Source organism: Phaenicophaeus curvirostris, chromosome 25 (genome assembly GCF_032191515.1).
Source record: "Phaenicophaeus curvirostris isolate KB17595 chromosome 25, BPBGC_Pcur_1.0, whole genome shotgun sequence".
Lineage (NCBI taxonomy): Eukaryota > Metazoa > Chordata > Aves > Cuculiformes > Cuculidae > Phaenicophaeus > Phaenicophaeus curvirostris.
In genome coordinates, this window is record NC_091416.1 from 6,221,984 (window position 1) to 6,246,912 (window position 24,929).

At 46.4% G+C, this 24,929-nt stretch overlaps 1 protein-coding gene across 5 annotated transcripts in view; it reads left to right on the forward strand.

Annotated features, from left to right (window-relative positions):
- The first annotated feature begins 2,411 nt into the window (after nt 1-2,411).
- The window catches only part of APLP2 (amyloid beta precursor like protein 2), a 50,846-nt gene continuing 28,328 nt past the window's right edge, over nt 2,412-24,929 (forward strand). For all 5 annotated transcript variants that reach the window (XM_069876506.1, XM_069876507.1, XM_069876508.1 and 2 more), the window contains exon 1: nt 2,412-2,559. In XM_069876506.1, coding sequence (XP_069732607.1) covers nt 2,470-2,559 — 90 coding nt within the window. In that variant the 5' untranslated portion in view covers nt 2,412-2,469. The remainder of the gene's footprint in view (nt 2,560-24,929) is intronic.

Sequence of the window (24,929 nt, forward strand, 5' to 3'; positions counted from 1 at the left end):
AAACTCCTTTTTGGGAAAAGGATAACACTGTTGTAATACAGGCTGTCAGTAAAAACACTCCAAAGTGAATCACGGATCTGTTTGTATGCCAGGCCTGTGGATGGGAATGCTGCTTTTTATGTTAATAGCCAATGTCCTGCCCTTAATTATTGTATCCAAACAGGCTGAGGTAGAGGAGTAGGTGTATTCGGGTCATGCTGTTGCTCCAGCACTGGCACCGCGTGGCTGTGGAAATTCAGACTCTGAGGAGGGCCCTCATGCTTTGCATGCCTCTGTATTTAGACATTTGTGACGTGATTTCAAGAGCTACTCGGTAACACGCAGCCAGCTACTTCAGTATCTGCACTACCCCCAAAATCATGTCTTCACATACCCCAAATTAACAAGCCCTTTCTCTTTTTGGAGCCTTTTTGCCATCCTCAAACTGCATTGCCTCACAGAGGGGTCGAGAACATTAATTCATACTCAGCAAGCACTATGTAAATATTAACTGCATTAATTTATACAGCACTTTAAATACTATATAAATTCAACCTCAAATGAAAGCCTCTATCCAAAGATTTACACAGAGCTTGTACACTTTGGCCTGTGGAAAAAAGAAAAATACTTCCTTTTTTTTTAAGAAAAGGGAAAAGCTTAACTTGGAATGTCCTCAGTTATTTACTCTTGTATTCATATTGCACAATAAAATATTTACATTAAAATCGGTATCAGTTTTCAAAAGGAACTTGTTAACTCCATTTTCCAACTGAAGACAGAAAGAAAATTATAAATGCCAGAGGACTGCAGTAAAAGAGATTTAAGGGTTTTCAAATACTATAAAAAAGGGACTATAATAAGTGAGTAGTGGACCAGTCAGCTGTTTTAATTAAAGCTGGGCTGCTTATTGATCTATTGTACACATTTACCCCATCTGCAGCATTTCAGCAATGTTCCCTTCAACCATTTCAGCAAATGGCGCTTGTAAAGAAACACTAAAGAATATGGAAGCTGTGAATGGAAATGTTTTATAACTGTGTCATTTTGTACAAAGATCTTTTTTAAATTTCATTTTGTTAGTAATGTGGTGAAATTAAAATAGCCTCAATGCCAATTTGGTGCAACTGGATTTAAAGCCAGAAACGTGTCCTTAAATAAGGGCACCAGATATTGAAAGGAGAGGGGAGGCAGGGCTGTTTCACCCCAACCTGGTGGAGATGAGACCTCTGATGGGGTCATAGAATCAGGGAATGGTTTGGGTTGGAAGGAACCTAAAAGCCATGTTCCACCCCCTGCCATGGGCAGGGACACCTCCCACTGGATCAGGGGCTCCAAGCCCCATCCAGCCTGGCCTTGAACCCCTCCAGGGATGGGGCAGCCACCCCTGCTCTGGGCAGCCTGTGCCAGGGCCTCCCCACCCTCACAGCAAAACATTTCTCACTAAGATCTCATCTCAATCTCCCCTCTTGCAGCTGAAAACCATTCCCCCTCATCCTCTCCCTGCCCTCCCTGATCAAGTGCCCCTCCCCAGCTTTCCTGGAGCCCCTTTCAGCACTGGAAGCTGCTCTAAGGTCTCCCCAGAGCCTTCTCTTCTCCAGGCTAAACAACCCCAACTCTCTCAGCCTGTCCTCGTACAGGAGGTTCTCCAGCCCTCTGATCATCTCTGTGGCCTCCTCTGGACTCGCTCCAATGGCTCCATGTCCCCCCTGTGCTGAGGCCTCCAGAGCTGGACGCAGGGCTCCAGTTTGTGTCTCACCAGGGCAGAGCAGAGGGGCACAATCCCCTCCCTTCCCCTGCTCTGGGTGCAGCCCAGGACGCGGCTGGTTTCTGGCTGCGAGCGCCCATTGCCATGTGGAGCTTCTCATCCCTCACTGCAAATATCTCTTTTACGGAAAAAAAAAATTCAGCGACCCCCCCCCCGTCCCGACTTTTATTGCAAACCGCGAGGTGCCGGAGCTCGCTGGCAGCACCCAAAGACCCTCACGGATCCCTTCCCGCAGGAGGGATTCGCCTCCTCACCCTCAAATCCCTCAGCGGCCCCGGCTCCGCCGCCATCGCCCCGCGGGCGGGGCACGCCGCGCCGCTTCTCATTGGCTGGGAGCGAGGAGGGGGCGGGGCGTCCCGCACAGCGACACCCGCTATTGGCTAACAGCGGAGAGGGGGCGGGGCGTAACGCACCGCACAGCCTTTCATTGGCTGGGAGGCAGGAGGGGGCGTGGCGAAAGACAACCTGTATTCCCATTGGCTGGGAGGGAAGAGGGGGCGCGGCACGTCGCAGCGCGCGGCTTTCCATTGGCTGGGAGCGGGCAGGGGGCGTGGCTCCCAGCTCCCCTTCTTCCCTCGCGATTGGCCGGGCGGCCTGCGGGCGGCGTGACGTCACGGCGGCGGCGGGCGGCGATTGGCTGAGCGGGCGGGGGGCGGGGCTTGGCGCGACGCGCGGCCGCGGGGGGCGCTGGGGCCGCAGTCGCGCTCGGGCGGCGGCAGCGGCGGATGGCGGCGATGGGCTCCGCGCTGCACTTCCCGCTCCTGCTGCTCCTGGCACTCGCCGCGCCCGCCGCCACCTTCGCCGGGTACATCGAGGTGGGTGGGACGCGGGGGGGCGCGCGGGGGCGGCGGGAGCGGGGATCAGGTGAGGGGCGGGGGCCATTCCCGCCTCTGGGGACTCCCACCCCCCTTGGGGATCACCCCCCCCATCTCGGGGTCCCCCCCTTAACGTTCCCCTCCTCCCATCTCGAGCTCCCTTCCTTTGAGGTTCCTTTCCTGCAATCTCGGGGTCCCCCCCATTTAAGGTTCCCCTCTTCCCATCTCCGAGGTCTCCCCCATCTTACCCTCCCCCCCCCATTTCGGGGTTCCCCCTCTCCATCTCGGGGTTTTCTCCCCACTTTGGGGTTCCCCCCTTCTCTATTTCGGGGTCTCCCCGTCTCCAGTTCGGAGATCCCCCCCCCTATCTCGGGCACCCCCCTCTTTTCTCAGGGTTGTGTTGTGTCCCCCCCACCCCCACCCCAGCTCGGGGCTCCTTCCCCTTCTCAATTTCGGGGCTCCCCCTGAGGTGAGGGGTCCACCCCAATCCTAGGGCTTCTCAGCCTCGGGGCTCCCCCTGAGGTGAGGAGTAGGGACACCCATTGCAAGCTTCCCCCCCTCCTCCCATCCCGAGGCTCCCCCTGAGGTGAGGGCTGAGGGTTCCCCCCCAGTCCCAGGGCTTCTCCATCTCGGGGCTCCCCGTGAGGCGAGGGGGTTTCACCCCCCAGGATGGGGAACGCACTCGAGCCAGGGACGTGCACGTCGTCTCATTGGGATGCTCAGGTTTGGGCTCTCTGAGGAGTGACCTCTGCGTTCCTAGCACGGTGGGAAGAGCTGAGCTTCAGATTGGTCTAGAAGCGTGTTAAGAGGGCGATTTCGTAGGGAGAAGCCTTGGCTAGGGGAATCCATTTGGTTGCTGTCCGCTCAGTCAGTCTTCAGATTGGGCTGTTCCCTCGTCTTTTGGAGGAAAAGATGCGTTTAAAATAGAAATGACCTGGATGCTGCAGTTTGTTTGTCTATACACACACATGTATCCTTTTGATGGGAATGGTTGGACTCGATGATCTAGTGGGTCTCTTCCAACCAATTTTATGATTCTATGATTCTATGTACGTATATGAATGTATATCCCATTCGTATCGCTATCATATAATTTATATTATACCTATAATATCATTTATAGCTCTGTATACGACACTAATCAGAGAGAGGATTTCCCAACTTTACCCCTAAAACCAAAACCTTCCTGTAATCTCACTGTCCAAATGACAAGATGGATGGAAAAAAAAATCCTGGCAGTTTAAGAACTTCACGCTCTAACCTCTCTATGAGGGTGAAACGGCAAAACAAGGAACAAAGTGCATGCGGAGCTTCAAACGCAGCATGTAGAGAGAGTTTAATATCACCCCAGTGTTGATTGGAAATGCCAAACTGGCTACGTCTGTTTTGTATAGATTGGGGGTCATTTAGGGATGAACAAAGAGCAGTCTTGTGGCTACTTGTGAATGGCTGAATTTGACAGTTCGCAGTAACAATTAACAAGCTCGGTTAAGCAGAACATCTCCCTCTGTGTGATGCAAAAATCTGAGGCCCTAAGCTGGCGCTAATTACCAACTGGCAATGAGCACGGTTATTTAGTATTTTTAACGTGTCATGTGAAATTAGCCTAGTTCTCTGCCTGCTTCTCCAGGACCAGCGTTCCACCTACTTTGTACCAGTCCTGTTAAATTTCTGTAAGTCAATGGAATGTGGTGATAATCTGGAAAAACTTGTGCAGAGGTTATCTCGCAAGAGAGAGAACTTCAGGCTCTGGGGGAGTCCACCCTTGCCAAGATCAGGTTCTTGGCATCGCCGTGGAGGCTGGGGACTGTCCTGGCTGCTCTGCAGTGCCCGTGTCAAATCTGATCTCTTGCGCCTGTTTGGAAACTCCTCCGCTGTAGGTCACTTCCTCTGCCATATCCGAGAGAAATGCGGCTGCTCTTCACGTCCCAGCTGGAAGCTGCTGCTGGTTATAGAATCATAGAATAACCAGGTTGGAAGAGACCCACCGGATCATCGAGTCCAACCATTCCTATCAAACACTAAATCATGCTTGTGGACGTGTGTTACAAAATGCCAGGCTGGAAAAATAAACCCAACTCTAAATTTTATTCCGAAGCCTTGTGTCCTTCTGAAGAAGCAGATCCCAGGCGCAGGGTTGGCAGAGGGTTTGGCATAGAGGGGAGAGCAGCGTGGCACCGCTCGGCACCCCGGAGGGGCGCGCAGCCCCGCAGAATGGGGGTGTTGACCTCTTTGAAAAGGATTAAAATGAAACCGTTTCCGCCTGGGTTCTTTCCCAAAGGAGGCGATTCCTCTAGCAGGGTTGGATTTGGTGGCTGCGGGCTGGCTCCTGACCCGCATCAGTGCTGGGTTGGTGCTCCCGGCTCTCCGCGGTGCCGTGTCGGTCTGTTCAGCCCTTCCTGCTGCAGAATGGGTGTTCTCGAAAGGCACGGTGGCCACGAAATGTCAATGGTGGCATTTTAATTCTTGGTTTTGCTGCATTCTCTCCCATTGTCTTGTCTGTGGGGGACTGCGGCTCTCGCGTCTTTATTGCTGCCACGTTCTCTCAAGCAGAGCGTCTCGATGCGGAGCTTGGGGAGCGAGATGGTTACTGTTCTTGGTGCTCTCGGGTAATGTGATGAGAAATATGCAAGAGATTGATTGATTTAATAGTAGAGACGACGATTGCAAGTGTGCTGGAGTTAAAGACAATGCGCAGCGATGTCTGCAATTATTAGTTTAGTTGGATTGGCACGGTCCCATTAGGGGGATTTTCTTTCGCTTGATTATCTTAGCTACCAGTCCCTGTCCCTGGAACACCCGCTAATCTTCTTATCGACTACAATTTGTTTTTCTTTCTTCCCTGCACAAAGCAAGAGGAGTGGCAGGGTTGTTTTTTTTTTTTTTTTTGTAAATTATTGGTATGTGAACCCTTGCATAGGGCGTTCCCAAGGGCTTGTCGGTGGTGACAGCCAGTCTCCCTTCCAGATCATCATGCGTTGACGGCAGATAACCTTTGTCAGCCTCTTCCAAATGGATTTGAATAGAAGGGCTTAAAGAAATCATTGATACCCAGCAATTAACGTTTTCTTTCCATAGCGGTGCGAGTCCCAGGGTTGTGTCTGAATTCAGTGACTACTCTGTTTTGCTTGTGCTTGTGTCCCCGACAACTTAAAACATGACGCTGATGCCAACTGGATAAAGAAAATAAATCTATTCTAATTTGATCTGTATTGCAGCGATAAACTGCTTCTGCTGTGCCCTTGGGGACTTTAAAGATGCAGAGCTTATTTTTTACCACTTGACCTTTTTGTGTAACCAAATCTGAGGAGATGCAGACTCGATATTGCTTTTTTTAATCACGTTTGGTTTTAATGGTCTTTTTCCAAAGCTCTCTGGAACGCTGATGCCTGTTACCTGTCTGGTTCAAATGACCAGGATTCAGGACGAGGAGAAACAACAGCATGTTTTACAGCAGAACTGTGCGTTTCATGTTATTATTTTTGTATTGTATGCTTAAATCCTCACCGACATATCAGTCTTGTGCCACTTCTGCAGACCTTGGGGACTTGTAATTGCCTGCTGCATTGAACAAAGAACTCCACCTAGGGGAAATTTCCACTTCTCTGTTGAAGTCCTGGGTAGAAACAGCTCCGTAAAATTCCAGTCTTGAGCGTGTGGCCTTTAGCTTGCTTTCAGTTCCTGAAACTTCACTCCCCAGTAAATGTTAGGAAATAGACTTTCTTATGAAAGTGGTTGTATGCATTGCCTCTTCTAAGCCTCAACAAAAGCTTCTCTGAAGCAGGGATGCCTCTAAGGAAATAAAGCAAGTAGTATGGACATCTGATATTGCAGAGAGGCTCTGGAATTTCTGCTGCGTTGTAGAATGCCACAGGAAGGTAAGCTCTGCTCTTGGGAGGATTCTACTCTCCTTCTTTCACATGTGAAATATCAATGACCTCTCTTAAAAGTTATTTAGGCATTAATATTTCTACCAGGGATTAAGTGATTTTTTTTTTTGTTAGTGTGTTTGTTGGGTTGCCCGGGAGCTGCTCAAAGCCTATTCTGTAGGTGGCTTCAGTGGGCTGTGAGCTTTATCAGTGCCTGCTGCTCCTCCTCTGGCACCTTGTAGTGCCTGGAAGGGTGAGCGCAGCATCTGTTCTACAGACTGGTTACGCTTTCCTCTAGAGGTTGCTTATAAAAACTCCTTTGCTTTTTTGCTGTGCCTCTCTTTTGGGGGTGTGTGGACTCAGTCTTTTAAAAATTTGTTGTTTTGACTGCGGCATCTCCTTCTGCAAATGTAGTTAAACCATACCCTGCTCTTCAATTGGAAATACAGGAGAACTGTAGTGTCCCCAACTCTCTCTTTCTCTGTTAGAACAACAGAGCCTTTGCCTCTCTTTCTACACTCGGGCATTTCAGACTCCTGAGGTTTTCTGGATTGATGCAGTCCTTCAGATGCTCGCTGTCATGCCACTTAGGTGCAGTAAAACTTAATGCAATTGATTTTTAGTTCATGCAGTCAGCACCTCTGAAACACGTTGTTAATTTAAGATGGCACTTGCTTGTAATCGGAATGCTTCAGATACTTGCAATGGCCTAGAAACCCTTCTGGTAAGGCTTCTAATTCAGAGCTGTACTTGAACTTGCTAGATCACCCCTTTTTTCTCCAAAAGTGCTGTCTACACCCCTAATAGGTAGCAGGTAGCAAGTTTGTCATGGGCAAGCAGCATATCCTAGCACAGGTTTTACCTTAAACAGCGTCCTTAGGGTGCTTTGACTTATTAACTTTGTCCTGGCCCTTCCAATAGTGTAATTTGCAATGTTTTTCAGGATGTGCCAATAAGGCTCAGGTTTGTGGGAAGGGGGAGAGGAAATGGATTGAGTGCATTGTGCAAGCCTCAAAGTAATTCTTCTTCCACTCCATCTGTCTTCTCAGTTGGAGTTAAATATATATTTCTGACTGCTTCCTCTAAGCTATACTGCCTCTTGTGAGAACATGGAAAATGCACATACAAAAGAAGACAGAAGTCAAATTTGCCTTCTAGCATGGCTTTTAAATGGTTGATAAGTTCTCATGCTTGCCCCACGGGCTGACTGGGTTGGTCAGCTTACTGGAACAGGCTGCCCAAGGGAGGTGGTTGAGTCACCATCCCTGGAGGTGTTTAAAAGATGGGTGGATGAGGTGCTCAGGGGCATGGTTTAGTGGTTGATAGGAGTGGTTCGACTCGATGATCCTGGAGGTCTTTTCTAACCTAGTGATTCTGTGATTCCATGTTTAAAATGCAAAACTTTGTCTCTCCATGTGTTTGTAAAAAGTTTAACTTCCAACTTAAGATGAACGATTAAAATACTAATATTCTACAAACGACGTTAAACTAATCTTTCTAGCAGCAAACCTCTGCACGCTTGGCTCTGTGTAATCAGGTGCCCACCTGATCAGAGACGCATGTGGCTAAGCTGCTTACCAGCTCTTGATTTGGAACTATTACTGTGGACGGTATGTATACAGCCAGTGAGGGAAAGAATGCGCTCCCTGTTTTCTAGAGATGGACCCACGTAGCTATTTAGTTATAATGTGTTGTTGCATTTCATGCTGTCAGTGATAATCATGTTTTTGTATGCATTTATACATCACAGATGGTGTGATCATCACAGACTTTGGGTTCTGTCTTGATCCAGTGTGCTGCTCACTCTTAACTAGCGTGCAGAGTCAAATGTCGCCGCTCACTGTGGCATTCAATATTTTATTTCCATTTTCATTGGCGACACTGGAAAGTCAAATCATATGTTGGTTCTCTGTGGTCTGTGAGGGAGAGAACTGGGGCATGAGGCATGGCTTTTGTTTGCTGTTATGGACCAACCTGGTTCCTGAGCATCTACACGCATATTCATCTGTTTTGACATCAAGACTTGACCTCTCCGGGCCAGCACAACAGTTGTGAGGGTGGCTGCTGCTGGGCCACCACTGTACTGGTGTGCTGGCTATATCATTTCCACCCCCCTGCCCAGGCAGGGACACCTCCCACTGGATCAGCGTGCTCAAAGCTCCATCCACCCTGGCCTTGAACACCTCCAAGGATGGGGCATCCATGACTTCTCTGGGCAACGTGGGCCAATGCGTCACCACCAGTGAGGAATTTATTCCTAATATTTCATCTCACTCTTCCCCTCTTTCACACAGATAACTGTGTTATGCCATGCAGTAACTTCTTCCAGCAGTGGTGTGGGGGAATTCTTAGCTCTCAACCTCACTGAACAGTGTCTGGCTACAGAGTTGAGTTGAATCTCCTTTGGCTTTCTGAGGGATTCCCCTTTTTCCTTTGCAAATTCCATCAGTGATTTCAACTGCCAGGCTTCCCTGCACAGGCGAGCAGTAGGGCAGGTGGTTATAGCTGGACAGGCCCTCCTGTTATTAAGCAGGGTCTGAAGTTGGTATTCTGTACAGTGCCTGAGCTTCAGAGAAGTTTACAGAGGAGACAGAATCAATAACTGTTTGGCTCGGATAGCTTCTCTGTGTTTTGAGGCTAACTGAAAATCTTTATGAATTGATGACTTTGAGTTCAAGTTTTTCAAGTCACCGAATATGAAGGGCTTAAAAATTACCAGGGTAGGTTAGATGCCGCCTGACAAAACCGTCAAAGCCACAGAAGGTGGGAGCTGACTTCTTTCCTGGCTGTCTCAGAAAAGCTTCCCTTGTCCTGGATGAGGCACAGAGTCCTCCCTAATATTAGGGTTCACCTTGACTATTGACTGTGTGAGGAGCACACGGTGTCGTGCAGAGGTGCTGCCTGGGCAGTAGCTGCATTTCAGCACTTGGATCCCAGGCTTGGGATCAATGACAGGGCTGCATTTACGTGATTTCGTACAGTAAGATTCTCTCTAACAAAATTACAACAGTCAGAAGTGCGTTTTGATGCAGGACAAGGGCAGAGAGAGACATACAAGCACTCGGGGCTGGCTGGGGCCAGGGCTCCTCAGAAACACTAGGTTGATACTTGGAGTTTCCATTTATGAGCAGCTGATCATCATGTTCTTACTGGTGACTTCATGGTTGAATAGAAGCAGTGTTTAACCTTGGAAGTTTCCTTACTCGTTCAGGTCTTTTTAACTTGAACAAACATTTGCTGCTTAGGTTATGTTTTCAAATGTCTGGTGTGTTCTGAGGTTTTGGTCAGTGTTTGGGGTTCTTGCTGCAGAGAGAAGGTTTTATGTCATAACATGGGCTTGCATTTTCAAAGGCTGAAGAACTTGAGCACAGCACCTGCGTGAAAAAATTCCCTGAAGTAGTCAGTGAGGAGACCTCAAAAATCATCTTATGATGATAATGTGAAGATGAAACAGCCGTTTTGATAAACTGGTATTTTCCAGGGGTTGCCCGATGCTGACTTCAGTACTGAGATGCTTAAATCAGAAGCCAGACATTTACATTTTTAATCTTTGGGCTTTTCTTTAAAGGCTCTTACTTTATTTTTAGCTCCAGCTCCCTACCAAAAGCTTTGTCCCCTTGGTTTTGGATTTTGAGTTGATGAATCCCACTGGTTATGATGTCATTGGATAGTGTGAAGTGACAGCAGCAAAAAGAAAAACCTTGCCGATACCATCTGTTACAATAAACATTATGCACTCCTGTTGGATTTCGAGCGGATTTGGATTGCATATTCACAACAGAAGCTGCTCTCTGCTTAGGCGTATGGTGACCTCCAGCGTAAAGCTTTTAATCACCAAATTCTCTAGATGGTTTTGGACTTGGCATGACACGTTGCCAGGTCTGAGTTAAGTAGTAGGGGGGTTTTATCAGTGTTTAATCTTTTCCCATTCATATTGGGGCTAGTAACTTGCCAAAAATGGTCCTAGAGGAATCTACATGAATTAGCATAATTCACTACTACCAAATGCTGGTTGGCTTCCTTTGCTGGTAGTCTGACAGTAATTGTGGCGTGAAACAGAGAGGAGCAGATATCCTTTAATCTGCTAAATATTCCTCTCAAAAGATTAAATGCAAAATGTTGATTCAAACCTGTGGTTCGAGTTCCCAGTGAGTATATCGGCGTTTGAACGTGAGTCTCTCTCTGCATAATTTATCAAAGCTCTTGCTGAAGAAATTGAATTTGATGTCTGGTTCGTTTTACACAGAAGGATCACACAGGCATTTAGAAACCCTGAAGAATGAAGCGGTGTCAGGATCCAAGCTGAGCACGTTAGCCTGTGTGTTCGTCCTGGCCAAAGGTTAATAATCCTCGAGTGTCGGGTAGGGCAGTGCTCATGCGTGGACTAAAACCTTGCTGCTTGTCAGGAAAAAAGGGAAACTGAGAAATTGTTGAGGGTGCGCGTTATTGGAAAAACCAATTATTACTCTTGAATGGAGCGGGATGCTCACAGCTTCCGCTTGGACTGTTGGAATAAGATTAAGTGCCTCTAAGTAGTTTGAGTTGCAGATTTTCAAATAACTGCTTCATTTCCAGAGTTTTTAAGTACAGCCTCACAGCCTAAGCATTGGAAATGCCAAGTGGTGGAGAAGGCTTTTTTCTTGGTATCCAGCCAAAATAGCTGTGATTTTGTGTTTGTGATGTACATGTTAGAGCTCAGCCTTTGGATGCGAGTGTCCACGGTGCTGCAGACTTGAGCCACCCGACCCAGTTGGGAGTCATCCCTGCCCATGGTAGAGGCTTGGAACTGGGTGGGCTTTAAGGTCCCTTCCAACCCGAACAACTCTGTAATTCTATGACTTACCTGGGTAAGAGCCAGACCCCAGAAGAGGCTGAGTGAGCTTTCGTTGTGGGCTGTGAGATGAAGTTAGGATGTTCCTATGGATGTGTGAAGCTTGGGCTTGGGACAGAGCATCATGTCACAGCAAGAGAAACTTGCTGGAGGCTTTAAAACAGGGAAAAAAAAATGTTCCTGCCCCTGTCACTCCTGATAAATGCTGTCTTGTTCAAATTGCATCAATGCTTGCTCTGCAACAAAGCTAGTCAGTATGTGGATATTCTGTTTAGGGCAACAGCCGCTTTCTCGGAAGCAATTTGCCAGTAACAAAGGCAGGAGATGAATGGCCTGCCAGAGAGCAGCCTCGGTGCAATGTAATATTTTGCACTGCTGTATCCCTGTGCTGTCTGCTGCGGGCTTTGTGGGCTCAATCACAGCTTGCCATTTGCTTAGGTCCCTCACCTTCTGGCTCCCTGCTTAGGCTTTTATTGGTCCTTCCATGTGTACAAGATAGATTTGAGCCTGCGAATAAGAACTTTTATTAATAGTAAGAGCTGAAAACTGTTACCTACGTTTGAATCCATAGTGCTATATATTATGTGTAGTGTTTTAGATAAATTAATCGTAGAATCATGAATCACCAGGTTGGAAAAGACCCACTGCATCATCGAGTCCAACCATTCCTATCAAATCCTTAATTTTAAATGCTAGAGTCTTGCTTCAGAAGGTCTTTGTTCCTCAGGGTAAGAGACAAAGACATAAACGTCAGCCAGCTGATCACCTCCAAGTCCTTTTGCCTTCTCTCCCTGTCCAGCAGGTCCGTCACTCAGCAGTGTGGCTCCAAGGAAGACTACAGAGAAGAGCTTAATTTGCAATGTAACGGGACAGTTAAGATTGCAGGAAATCTTTCGGATTTGCTTAAATGTCAAATCCACAATACAGACAAAAGACATTTAGAAGTTGAGACTGGAATTCCTAGCTTTGCATGGAATTTTTGCACAGTTTTATTGAGCAAGCATTTGCAACTTGCTTCATGTGAGCATTAGTGTGATGAGCAGAATACTTTTCAGAGCATAACCATATGGGAGGTTTTCCACAGGGCATCTATAGCATGTTAATTCCCTCTTTCATTACAGGGCACTGACTAGAATGCATCCTTGTAATCCTTTTGTAATAGAGGCTGATGTATTTCAAGAGCGTTACCATTTTGAAATAGCCAGTGTCATACTTGCTTAGTCTGTATGCAGAAAGCAAAGCTGGTTGCTCTAGAGAGGAACGTTATGAAGATACCCACAAAACTTTGGGCCGCAAGCTCCGTCTGTAGCGTAGAAGCGAGGAGCACCGTGTTCTAAGACTCAGTGGTCTTCTGCTTCAGGAAACACACAGGTGACCTCACTTCATTTGCCTTGCTGCCCTTGCTTTCAGCTGGGCTTTTCATGTTTCCTGTTGCTGTCTTTAAAGAGTTATGCAAAAAGTTAAGTCGTTATTCCCCGTTACGTAAGTGACTTTACTGATGCTGTTCTGTTATCTCATAGTCCGTGATTATTAAGTTTATGTTGATCATATGATTGAGGGCATAGCAAGCACTGAGCCACAGCTGGCAGCCGAGTGGAAGACGGGCTTAACACGCACAGCTTTTTGTAGCTACACTTCAGCAGCTATTCCCCCTCTGTTAACTTGGGGATGTGTTGCCACTTACATAGTTATTCATTTAGTCTTTTTTTAAGAGGATGCTACTGAGCTGCCCATGAGCTGCTTCTTGAACTGTAACAGGGGGCTGGTAGATTTTCAGTGTTAGCAGCTAGCTTGGAATACTCCAGATCAAGTAAAGCAGAGATTTTTTTGTAATATTTCCCTTCTGCGCCTTGGAATATCTCTTCAGATACATCTCTTGAGCAGCATCCATCGAACAGTATGTATCTGCATCACATCTAGGATGACGTTCATCAGTGATGAAGAGGATTAAAATAGTCATTAAGCTGCAAAATACACCACGTGTCATGTAAAGTACAAAATAAAGACCCAGCCAGACTGAGCATGCTGGAGTGGTACAATCTGTTGGGATGCACCAGGATGTGAATGCCTTTAACTCGAGCCAAATTCCGAATGCTCCTATTGCAGGAAGATGAAACTGGGGCTGTGTTTGCATATGGAAGTGCTGGGCCGGCTGCTGTCTGCACACATGCTTTCTGCTTTCTTTTTCTGTGCATGAATGGGTGGTTGGGTCTCTGTAACACCTTGACTCCTGAGAGAAACCTAACATTGTGTGCTTAACAGCACTTGCTGGAATGCTTCCTGTAGTGATGAGAACTAACTTCAGGAACAAACAGTGGCAGAGGGCTGTTCATATTATTCCTGCCTCTACTGGTCTAACATTTACATCCCTCTTATTGATGGAAATACAGATGACCTCTAATGGAATCGTGTGACAGCATAGCGAGTCCATTTGTCTTTACTGTCCAGGCTTTAGAATTGCCACACAGCCTTGACCCGTGTGAATTCATTCTGTGCCGCTTACCCAACCTGTCTGCCTCCTCAAACTCATTTTAAGATCAGATAAAAAAATTCTTAGCGCAATATTCTTGGAGCCTTCTGGATGTTCCTGGCCTCTGAACGCAAATTCACCTGTTACTGGTGTCACTGGGGACCGTGCAGGCTGAGGCAGCCTCAAAGACAGTCAAGACATAGTTTAAGGAGCTCATTTGGGCTCTCGGTGGTTTTAGTTTTTATGTGTCCAAAGAAAGGGTATGAGAATGAGCCACGTTCCTAGCTGTCTCTTGCTATTGCATCATCAAGCTATAATTTCAGCCTGGCTTTCTCGGGTGCTGATCTGTCATGATGCGAGACATCTGGATTCATTCCATAGGACTAATGCACAGCAGTGATTCGCCAGATTGCAGCCAGGTTAATATTTGCAGCTGAGATGCGTGTGCGGCCACGATTCTGAATTAAAAAAAACCTCAGTGGGCTGTGTCTGAGATGAACTGGTGACAGTGAAACCCACCGCTCCCTGGGCTTTGAGCTTTATGCAACGTTTCCATCCTTTGCCTTTGAGAAAGCTCTACTGAAACTGCTCAGCCTGTGGCTGGGAAAACGGTGAGTAGCCGAGGGCATCGGGGCGCAGATCTGTCTGCCCTCCCACCTCTGCCCCAGAGGTGGGATTTGCATGTTAGGTCAGCATTTCCATTGCTCTCCACGTCTGCTTGTAGGGTGAAGGAAAGTAAATCTGGTTTGTGGTGGCTGACTAGTTATTTCTTCCTTGCTTGAGTGTGTACCATGCTAGAGAAGAGCGTCTGAGCAGCTAAAAGAGCTTCTCTGAGAAAAAGTAAATAGTCCCCCTCTTCTCCTCTCTTACAGTTCCTTTCTAAGGCGAAAATAAAGAATAATTTGGAATCTTTGTGTTCAAAATGCCGTATCTTTAATTTTCTCCTTGGTGCTCCTCCAGCTGGTTTTAGGGGGAAACAGAAATGGTTTTGCTCCTGAGATGGCCAGCCTGGACAAAGGGTTTAAATAAAATAAAACAAATAACAGCGCCTTTCAGAAACTTGAAGAGGAGTTTCCCTTGAGGTAGAAAGTGCTTCAAGAAACCTTGAGGAAAGCAGTATCGGTGTACACAGAGCTCATTCTTCCCACTGAAACCTGGATGAAATTGCTAACGAGCTGAAGTCTCATTTTATCACAGATAAAAATCAGTTCTCCCATTTTGTTTTATTTCCATGCAGTGTGATACAATCTGATACAGCTCAGTAGACTGGAGAGCTGTGAAACTCAGGTACTGGTGTACAACATACAAAGCCAGCAATAGCCTGGAAATATTTGAGTTTCTAGGCTGGCTTCTGTTGAACTAGTTTTATTTTCTGGATCAGCAAAATCAGTAAAGGGGATCTGGACCCAGCCGGCTTTAGTCTGTGCTATAAACTACTGCTTAATTTTCTAATAGCATTAAGCAGTTGTGCTAAGTAGAGATCTGTAGCTTCCCTTAAAGGAGCTGTTTAATACATCCATTAGAGTTTCGGGATGCTAGCCTAGCTATGATATGGCACTGCAACTATTAAACCCCAGCTGATAAATTAACACTTCAGAAATAAAATGCTACTAAATTAGTCAGGATTGCTTTTAAAGAGTAAAAAACTGAAATCCATTAAGCAATTACTGAGGTCCTTTCTTCACTGTCTGTGACCCTGCTGCTGACAGAACTCCAGGGGTCTTCAAAAGGCATTTTGTCATTCAACCCCACTCTTGTGTCAGATCTCTAAATCGAGGTGTGGGACTCTGCGGGACAGGTGCAAGTTCACTGTTATCCTCTCCTTTGGAAGAATTATAGACTCATGGAATGGTTTGGGTTGGAAGGGACCTCAAAGCCCATACAGTTCCACCCCTGCCATGGGCAGGGACACCTCCCACTGGATCAGGGGCTCCAAGCCCCATCCAACCTGACCCTGAACCCCTCCAGGGATGGGGCAGCCACCCCTGCTCTGGGCAGCCTGGGCCAGGGCCTCCCCACCCTCACAGGAGAACATTTCTTCCTAACGTCCAGTCTAAATCTCCCCACTTCCAATTTAAAGCTGTTGCCCCTCATCTTGTCACTCCATGTCCTTGTAAGAAGTCCCTCTCCAGCTTTCCTGGAGCCCCTTTCAGTACTGGCTGCTCCATAACATCTCCTCAGAGTCTTCTCCAGGCCCTCAGATCATCTTCGTGGCTTCTGGACTGGATGCAGGACTCCAGGTGGAAGGAGATTGTGAGATTTGGGCCTGAATTCTGCTATGGGTACTGGGATCCTTCTGAGAGGTGTTTGGCTGTTGGGTGACAAGCTTAAAAGTAACCAGGGATTTCTCTCACCATCTGACTTTGTGAAGTATGAGGTGTTGCTCTGAGCTACTCCACCCTTCAGCCTCTTTGCTGCACAGGTAAGGAATGTTTGTCATTCCTTTTCCTGGCTGCCTTTCCACAGCTTGATTGCTCTTTCCTGGGATCAAAAATAGTTGCAGTCAGGAGAATGAAAGACCGGTTTTTTATGGGAATTTGAGATGGTTTTGCTAAGCTAATTCTTCTGCATTTATTTTTAAGCCGTAAATGGTAGGAACTTTTCCTGATGAGCAGCTGGCTGAAAACTGAACTTCCTTGGGGCCACATTTATGTTGAACTAATCTGTTTAAGAAAAAAAAAATTGCATTTACTGCAGCTAAATAAACTCAGACCATCAGGATGGGAATCTTTGAACAGCAAATACAAAGATTTTTTTTTTTTTAGAATGATTTCTGCACCCATAGATATGAAAGGTTCTTAAAAGATTTTGTCTTGTACACGGACAGTGATGGAATATGCTGCCTGAAAGATGCTCCATAACAAGCCATAAGCAGTTCTCAGAATAAATAATAGTGGGAGGTGTGTGGGAAGGTGCGTGGGGAGGTGTTTTTCGTTTACAATCCCAATTTGCATTATTTCTTAAGTATATCTAATAAGAGCTAGAGTTAAGTTAACCTTTCTGGGTGCTATCTCCTGCAGACTATTCTCATAGACCTGTAGCGTACAGGAGTAATCTGTGCTTTTGACAGAGCTGTTTTAAGTATAAACATATCCTTGGTTTGGACACTGAAAACAGCAAGGCTGGTCCTTCATTTCTTTGGTAATGTGTTAATTTTGGTCTGGCTCAGCATACCCTTGGCAGCAGCCAAGATGAAAGCAGCCCTGCAGTTGAGCTGTGCATTTCCTCTTTTCAGAGGGTGGTTGTTAGATGGTTGGGAAAGCCAAGGCTTAAAAACCTTGCGGTTTCCTCTCCCAGATTTGAAGTTTCATCTGGACTGTTTATAGGGCAGGATTGCAGTTAATTTAGTTGGGGTTTTATTCATTTGGGGGTGGACAGTGATCAGCGTGACCTGCAGAGCTTCAGCATTGTTAGAGCGTGTTATCGTTCCTGTGTTCTGTAGGGAAGTCCGTGTGCAGACCAGTGCAGGACTTTAAGATGCCAAGTGAGTATTTTACTGCATTCCAGAACAGCTGCAGTCTGTGAACATAAACAGCCAACAACATCTCTAAAAGGAGGGTGCTTGAGCTCATGATTGGTTGAAACCAAACCCAAACTGCATTGCAAACTGCATTCCCGCTTGTTATCTTTCCTTTATCTTGCATTTTTTCCCAGATATTTTTCCTTGCTGCTTCAAATTCTTCATGCTCTGTTAAAACACGCCCTTCAGTTTCCTGCTTGCGTTTTCGATCATTGTGTGTTAGGTCAACCACAACCTCTGCAGTCTTTTTACTTGGAGTCACTCGAGTGGTGGAGCTGCATGGTCAGACTGAGGAACAGCAGGTTCCTACAGCTTTATTGGGAAGCTCCCAGTGAGCTTCACGAGATCTCCAAAATGAATGTGCTGCTCCAAGGAGATGGTTTGGTTTGGTTTGGTTTGGTTCCACCCCTGGAATGTTCAGTCACTTAGGGTTTGTATAGCTGATATTAATAAATTATTCTTTTCTGTCAGTTTTGTCCACTTGGAAAGGCAGAGAACAAGTTGTGTTTGTGGCTTGTGAAGAATTTTAGTCCAGAAGTTATTTTGGCTTCAAACAAATTGCTTTGAAGTGATGGAAGATTTTGTAAATGTACTTTCCTGTGTATTACGGAATCTCTGTATCCTGGTAACCACAGTGGTTGTGTTCACCAACTCTTCTGTCGCTGAAGTGCCTTAAGGTGGAAAGGGCTCATTACGGAGCCATGTAGAGAAGTCCCTTACGAAACAGCTTATCTCAGCGCTCCTGCGTACGTGTGCTGCTGTCAGTAGAGCCTTTCTGCTGTGAACAGTGATCATTCTTATTAACTCAGCTCAGTAATGAACACTGGTGAGAGCTGAGAGTCAAATGTTCTCTCTAATCAGAGTGAAACGCTATTATATCATAGCAGCTTTTCCTACATTGTGTTTTAGGTCTCTCTTCCAAGTGTCCAGGAAGGCAGAGTAGCCCCATGGCCTCTTTCTTCAGTAGATGTTCAGTGTACCTGAAGGTTTCTACTAAAATTTTCACTTGCTAACATAACACCTTGAGTCTCTGTGGCTTCGATGCCACAAGAAGGATGTTGAGGCTCTGGAGCGAGTCCAGAGAAGAGCAACGAAGCTGGTGAGGGGGCTGGAGAACAGGCCTGATGAGGAACAGCTGAGAGAGCTGGGGGTGTTTAGCCTGGAGAAGAGGAGGCTGAGGGGGAGACCTCATTGCTCTCTCCAACTCCCTGAAAGGAGGTTGTGGAGAGGAGGGAGCTGGGCTCTTCTCCCAAGGGACAGGGGACAGGACGAGAGGGAATGGCCTCAAGCTCCACCAGGGGAGGTTCAGGCTGGACATTAGGAAAAAATTTTTCATGGAAAGGGTCATTGGGCACTGGCAGAGGCTGCCCAGGGAGGTGGTTGAGTCACCTTCCCTGGAGGGGTTTAAGGGACGGGTGGACGAGGTGCTGAGGGACATGGTTTAGTGTTTGATAGGAATGGTTGGACTCGATGATCCGGTGGGTCTCTTCCAACCTGGTTATTCTACGATTCTATGAAGTAATTCATGTGGGAAAGCAGGTATGAGTCTTGCTGTGGAAGGCGAAATGGTGACACAGCTCGGAGCAATGAGGAGTGGAGGATTCCACTGGGCTGAGCGTGCTGGCAGGTGACCTCAGATGAGTTGCTTGACTTTGTGCCTGAGTTTAGCCCAGTAATAAATAGGTCCAGACTCTGTGTGCCGTGACTTAGAATCGCTCCATAAAAAAGGTACTTTAAATAGCCCCTGCGCTGAATAAGGGAAGGAAGTGCAGCCGTCTGGTGCTTTGCATGAGAATTGTTCCTATGTCCTTGTGAGGAGTGGAGCCCGACTGATTCAGCATATTTAGGCCTACCTGTGTGCTGTGTAAGGGTTATTAATGTGTAATAGTTCTGCCTACCTCGTTTCTCACTCCTCTAATTTTAGGGTTGCTCTTCGGGTGAGCTGTTCCAGTCCCAGCCGTTGCGCTCAAGGCCCATCAATTCATCTGTTCTGAAGAACACAGCTCTGGGGACAGGAACATTAGTTCAGGGAATGTTCCAACTCAGTTATTCTGAACTTTGTCTTTCTAGGGGTAGAAAAATGAATGCCAAAGGCAACCGTGTTACACAAACAACTTCGGGAAGCCAAGACTACGGTGAATTGTGGGTTTCCTGAGTTCGGTGGCTGCTCCCTGAGACCGGCTCTGCCCCGGTACTGCCCGCAGTGCTGCTTTCACTGTTGGAATGTGGCAGTTGCTGAGTGCAGATGTCTGACAGGCAGATTATCTGCCCAATGACTCATGTAGACTCGGTTTATGGAGCATGATAAACTAGAGGAGGAGGGGAAATAATCTACTACCTCATTAGTACAAATTCCAAGGGCAAAAAGGCTGCCTGTGTGTTGCAGGTACTTGGAAATCTCCTCTTTTCTCTGTAGAAAGGCAGAGGAAGGTGCAAAAGCAGCAAGGAATGCTTCATGCTTCAGCAATGCTTTGCTCTGTGGAATTAAGTGGTTGCTGTTGGCACGTATGTGAGTACATGGATTACTGTTGCTGAACTTCCGAGTGTTGGAGGCTGCATGTGAGCCATAAACAGCGACGCTCTAAATATAAACTACACCCGAGCTAGTGCTGCAGCTCCTGCATTGGTTTCCACTTTTCTGCTGGTGCAGAATCCTCGACCACAAAAGTCAATAAAGGACGAGCAGATGAGAACTCCACCCCTTCCAGCAAGTTCAAGTAAGCCAGAGACTGCTTTGCTGAGATTCCTGCCATTTAAATTCAAAAGCAAACACAGGCTGGTATTATCAGCTCACACCAGATCTGCCTGCAGACAATAATTCTTCCTGTCTTGGACCTCTGCCCACGTGCATTATTGTAATTATCAGCAATTTAAAAAAAAATAAAGCAATAAAGCTAGGATGAGCTGCTGGTCTGTAGATTTACTGCCTGCTGCGTCAGGCATTCATTAGCCTTCCTGGGTTCAAGCCACCTATCTGCTGAATAAAAGCAGGAAGGGAAGCTAAGGAAAACAAAGCATAAAGCATGAAACACAATCTGAAGCACGAATTGAAAGCTCTGCTCGTGTTTACAAGTTATAACTCCAAAACCAGGGGAATTTTAAGTATTCTCCTCAGAAGTTCTTGCGCGTAAAGTCCCTTTGCCAACTTCCCTCGCTTTTTAATTGAAGTGTTGGTTTCCTCAATGTCAGCTTGCCATAAACCATTAATTTACAGGTGAGATTCACAGCACTGAACATGATATTTAAGGGCAGTGTGGCACATCGAGACCCATGAGGGCTCAGCTGTACAATTCCAAGCCAGCCATTCTCCTTCCAAAAGCTTCAGACTCACCTCAGGTGGCAGTGGTGGCATGTGGGACTGCAACATCTCTCCTTGATTTTTTATTTTCATTTTGCCAGAGACTGGCTTCTTCTTGTGGAAGGAGGAATGCCCACAGCTCTGTAGACAGCAGGGACATGGCGGGTGCAGCTTCGGAGCAGTCAAGACCCTGCTCAAATACACATACTGATGTTTCATTCGAGGAAAGGGTGAGAAATTAGAATAGTCACACATTTAAAATCGGCAGCCTTAAGACTGCTAAGGAAGTGAGACTCATTTTTGTATTAAAGGAACTATTAAAACTCCTCTGTAGTCTTGCAAGAGTCCAATACATACCCCTGTACCTGTGGGTATGACACTGCCAGAGGAGGAGTTCTGATGCTGACACCCTTGTGCTGCCCTCCAGGTAGAGCAGAAAGTAGATTTTTAAAAGAAATCTATAAAAACTTCTTTTAAATTTCTTTTTCTTTAATTTAGTAAAGGCTGAACCAGAATTATCTGGATAAGGACTTTGCTGAACAGCATGTTCTGCAGTTCAGGATGCGGTTCGTGAGCATTCTGATTTAATAAGTGGTATTACTTTTGAGGGGCTTTGCTTAATTAAAACCAAACAGCACAAGTAATTTTTCAAGGTACTGCCTGGCATTTTTTGTCAGTGTAGCAGCAAATCCTTGTGGAGGACTTGTAACTCTTGTGAGTGGGGAATTGTGATCCGACCTGCAGACAATCCTTAAAGTCTATGCGTTTTCTTTTGTGGCAGTGGATGCCCTCAGCAGTGTTAATCCTTGTTGTCTGGCTCCTACATCGGTGCGATTCACAATCAGAGGTTTTTCCAGCAGCTTATAAATTCTAAGAGGGTGGGGTTTCAGTTTTAAAGCAATTTTGTCTTCCATGGTTGGATCCGGCCAGGGCTGCTGCTGTGTTGCTGCAGGGGAAGCCTGTGGAGAGCAGGAGCAGTACAGGTTTTCCTAGCAGTCTCTTGCTGTTCCTCAAGCCCTTCTGCCTGCCCACCAGGACCAGTGTCACTCGTTGTGCACGTGCCCATGGGCTGATGTGTCCTCTCCAAATGCGCTGGCTGGGAGATTCTATTTTTCTGTAACACATCTGCCTAGGTTTTCTTTGGAAGCAATATGCCATGTGAACAGCTCTGGCATAAATGAAAAAGGAGTCTACGATTTCCTTCTAAGCTCCCATCCACTCTGGTTTTGCTGGAATAAAGATCTATATTCTGGCTAATCTGATCAGATGAGCAAGGTTACTGTAATGTTTGACCTCATGGAAGATTCAGGAGGTAGTTGAACTTGATGTTTTGTGGATACTTGTGCGCTGGAAGGGAAGGCTCTTGGGAATTAATTTCTATGAAAGATAACGAACAACAACTCTTCACGAAAGAGAAGCTCTGATCACTCTTCTATCCTGAAGCCCTCATACCAGAAGGTTTTCCTGAACAGCATTCAACAGAGAGCATGCTCGGTAAGCTATGAATGGTTGGACTCGATGATCTGGTGTGTCTCTTCCAACCTGGTTATTCTATGATTCTGTGATTCTATGTTGTGATCAGGTTTAACAGATCCTGGAAATACAAGGCAAGGAAAATGAGTGTATTTTCATGTGTATGCTTTTTTGAACCAGAAATGCAGTGTATTGCATACATTCCAGAAGTAGGTGTCAAATATTTACGTAACCTAATAGGAATTTCTATTTCAGTGTTCCCAGCATTGAAGCAGAGGTGCGCTGGAGAGCAAGAACGATGTAATTTCACAAAAATCCTCCCTCAAGAATGCTGTTGTGCTGTGCCATGCCCAGAAACTCTCTAGCCTTGCATCCCTCCTTTGGGGTGGTGGATACTTGAAGGAGCAAAAGTGTAGAGCTCCAGCCTTTGGATGGGTAAAGCTCACTGACCAAACTGCTGTCTGCGTGGAGAAGGGAGTAGTAAAAGGTTGGATACTTGGCCAGAGGCAATTCCCTCTGAGAAGAAGATTTAGAGGTTTAAATTCTGGTGTTTTGGGACCATAAATCAGGCACTGTGTGACAGGGTGAGGAATTTAACTGACGTTAACTGGCCAGAGATTTATGTGTTTGTTGAATCAAGTACTACTTCGGTCTTGGAAAGCAAACTGGGTAACAGAATTATACCAAAAGGCAGAGCAGAATTTACCATGAAACATCTTGTAAATGCAAGTGCCAGTGAGGAAAGTAATGGTTTATGTAACAGTCTTTTCCCAAATAACATTCATCTTATGGATGTATATTAATAGGATAGTAGCTCCTAAAATACTGTTCTCCAAGGATGTATGCAACCGGGTGAGCTCTCTTCTATTATGTGTGTGCTGCCCCTCCAGGCCGCCAGTCTGCTTATTTAACAGATGGAATAGTTGCTCCCCAGCACTAGAAGAGGCAGCTGCTTCCATTTACGGCTGGGAATTTCCCAAGGAAAAACGTGCTGTCGGTTTGTTATCCCTCTGCGATGTGGAACGGGTGAATTCCCTGCAGTGCTGAAGCGCTTCACTAAGGACGTGGCTTTATCCCAGGCTTGGTGCTGGCTTACGTGTTCCCCAGCCCTCCTTTTGCAGAACGATGCCTGGGTGTCGACTCGCTGACCTCGGGCACCGTCAGCTTAACAATCAGCTTTTCTCTTTGTGCACCACGCAACAGAAACGGACTTTGTCCCCGAAAACTCTTGTAGGTGACTTTCTGCTCTGCTGAAGTAGCGGTGTTAAAGGTGCAGCCTCCACTGGTGCAGGTGATATTGGCTGTGCTGTGTTCTCCCATGCCTGAGATAGAAATCCTACGTTAAATACCTGATGTGTTTGGCTGGAACGGATGCTCAGTGGTGGAAAACTGAAGCCCATTATCAAAAATCTTATCTGGCAGGTCATGAGGTTAAAGTTCCAGCTTGGGGATATCAGAGTTCATTACCTGACTCAACGGCGCAATTCGAGAGAAGATTTCTTCCATTTGATTAAAAGTGATGAAATCAAGCAAGTAATTAGTCTCGTTTGTTCAGCTGTGAGTTGGGGCTTAGCATGTTCTGGTAGCTACGGCAACAGGGGTGCCTGATATGTGAGGTATTTGAGCGATCCAGGGGGAAGCAGCGATACCTCTGGCACCGTGCGAGGTGTCAGACCCGAGAGCGGCGAAAACAAACAGGAGCTCAGGGGCTCGCGTCAGCGTGTGGGGGGTGGGCATGATTTCAGGAGGCTGGCATGTGTTTGAACAGGAGCTTTGCCATGAATGGATTACAGATGGATGTTTCTGCCTCTCGGAATGCAGTCTGCACCTCACCCGCCTGTGCAGTTACCTTATTCTGCTGCGTGCTTGTTAAGTTTGCTTTGAAGAGAACACATTTCAAACGCAGGCGATGCTAATGGTCTCCAAACTCTTCATAACACATGCATTTTATTCTCTTTTGATGCGCTGTATTCTTCTTACAGGGGTTAGTGCTTTGTGCATACTTGATCTTGCATTTCTTTTTGTTGTTTTCAGAGTTCAACGTGAGTCTTGGATCTAGTTGTAGCGTTGTCATAAAACAAAACTGTGTTGTGGATGGTTTCCTTGAACGTGTCAAGTCTTGTGCTCTCTGAAGAGCGGCTCTTGGTGCCAAAGTGGTGTTTGTTTGGAGAGAGATGAAAGACCCTCTTACAAAGTTTGCGCGTGTGTTTATAGAGGTAGGAAGGATCATTCTAGGTTCGTCTTTTTCTTCAGAAATAATCTGGCAGTGAGGAGGGCAGTGTGAGAGCGTGGGTTTTGCTGGGTGGTACCAGTAAGCACTTGTTAGAAGCACGTGTTTATGAAATTATTTGATCTCTGAAGGAACAAAGCTCTTGCACCCCTTTACCTGGGCTCGGTGTGTTTGTCGGAACGCTTCTTATAAACCTGGAGTACGTAACTGTTCTCTCCCTCAGGGCAGAGACAACAACTGTACCTACACTAACTTGAAAGTATTGATGAACTTGGAAGCATTTTGTTACCAGGACACCAGTGCTGATACCTGTTACGTAGTTCAGTGTTTCATTACTTTGTGATCTGTGCTAAAACTTGCTCTCATGAGCATCTCTTGGGTGAAAGGATTATGATAAGCCACAGTGTTTCTCTTAAAAGTGATGTGCAGTTGAATGGTTCTTGACACCCAGGGGATAATTTTTCTGAAGTTAAGGTGTGAATTGATACTTTTGTGTCTGAAGTTGGTCTTATCGCTCAAGCACCAGCCACGTGTTTTTGTTACTGAACAATCCTTGATTTTCTCATTGTTGAAATGCCTTCTCTCCAGGCAGTGGTTTTGTATGTGAAAGAGGAGGGGGAGAAATGAGCTAATTATGGTGGAGTTAATTCTTCCCTAGTACCCAGCAATGAGGAGCTGC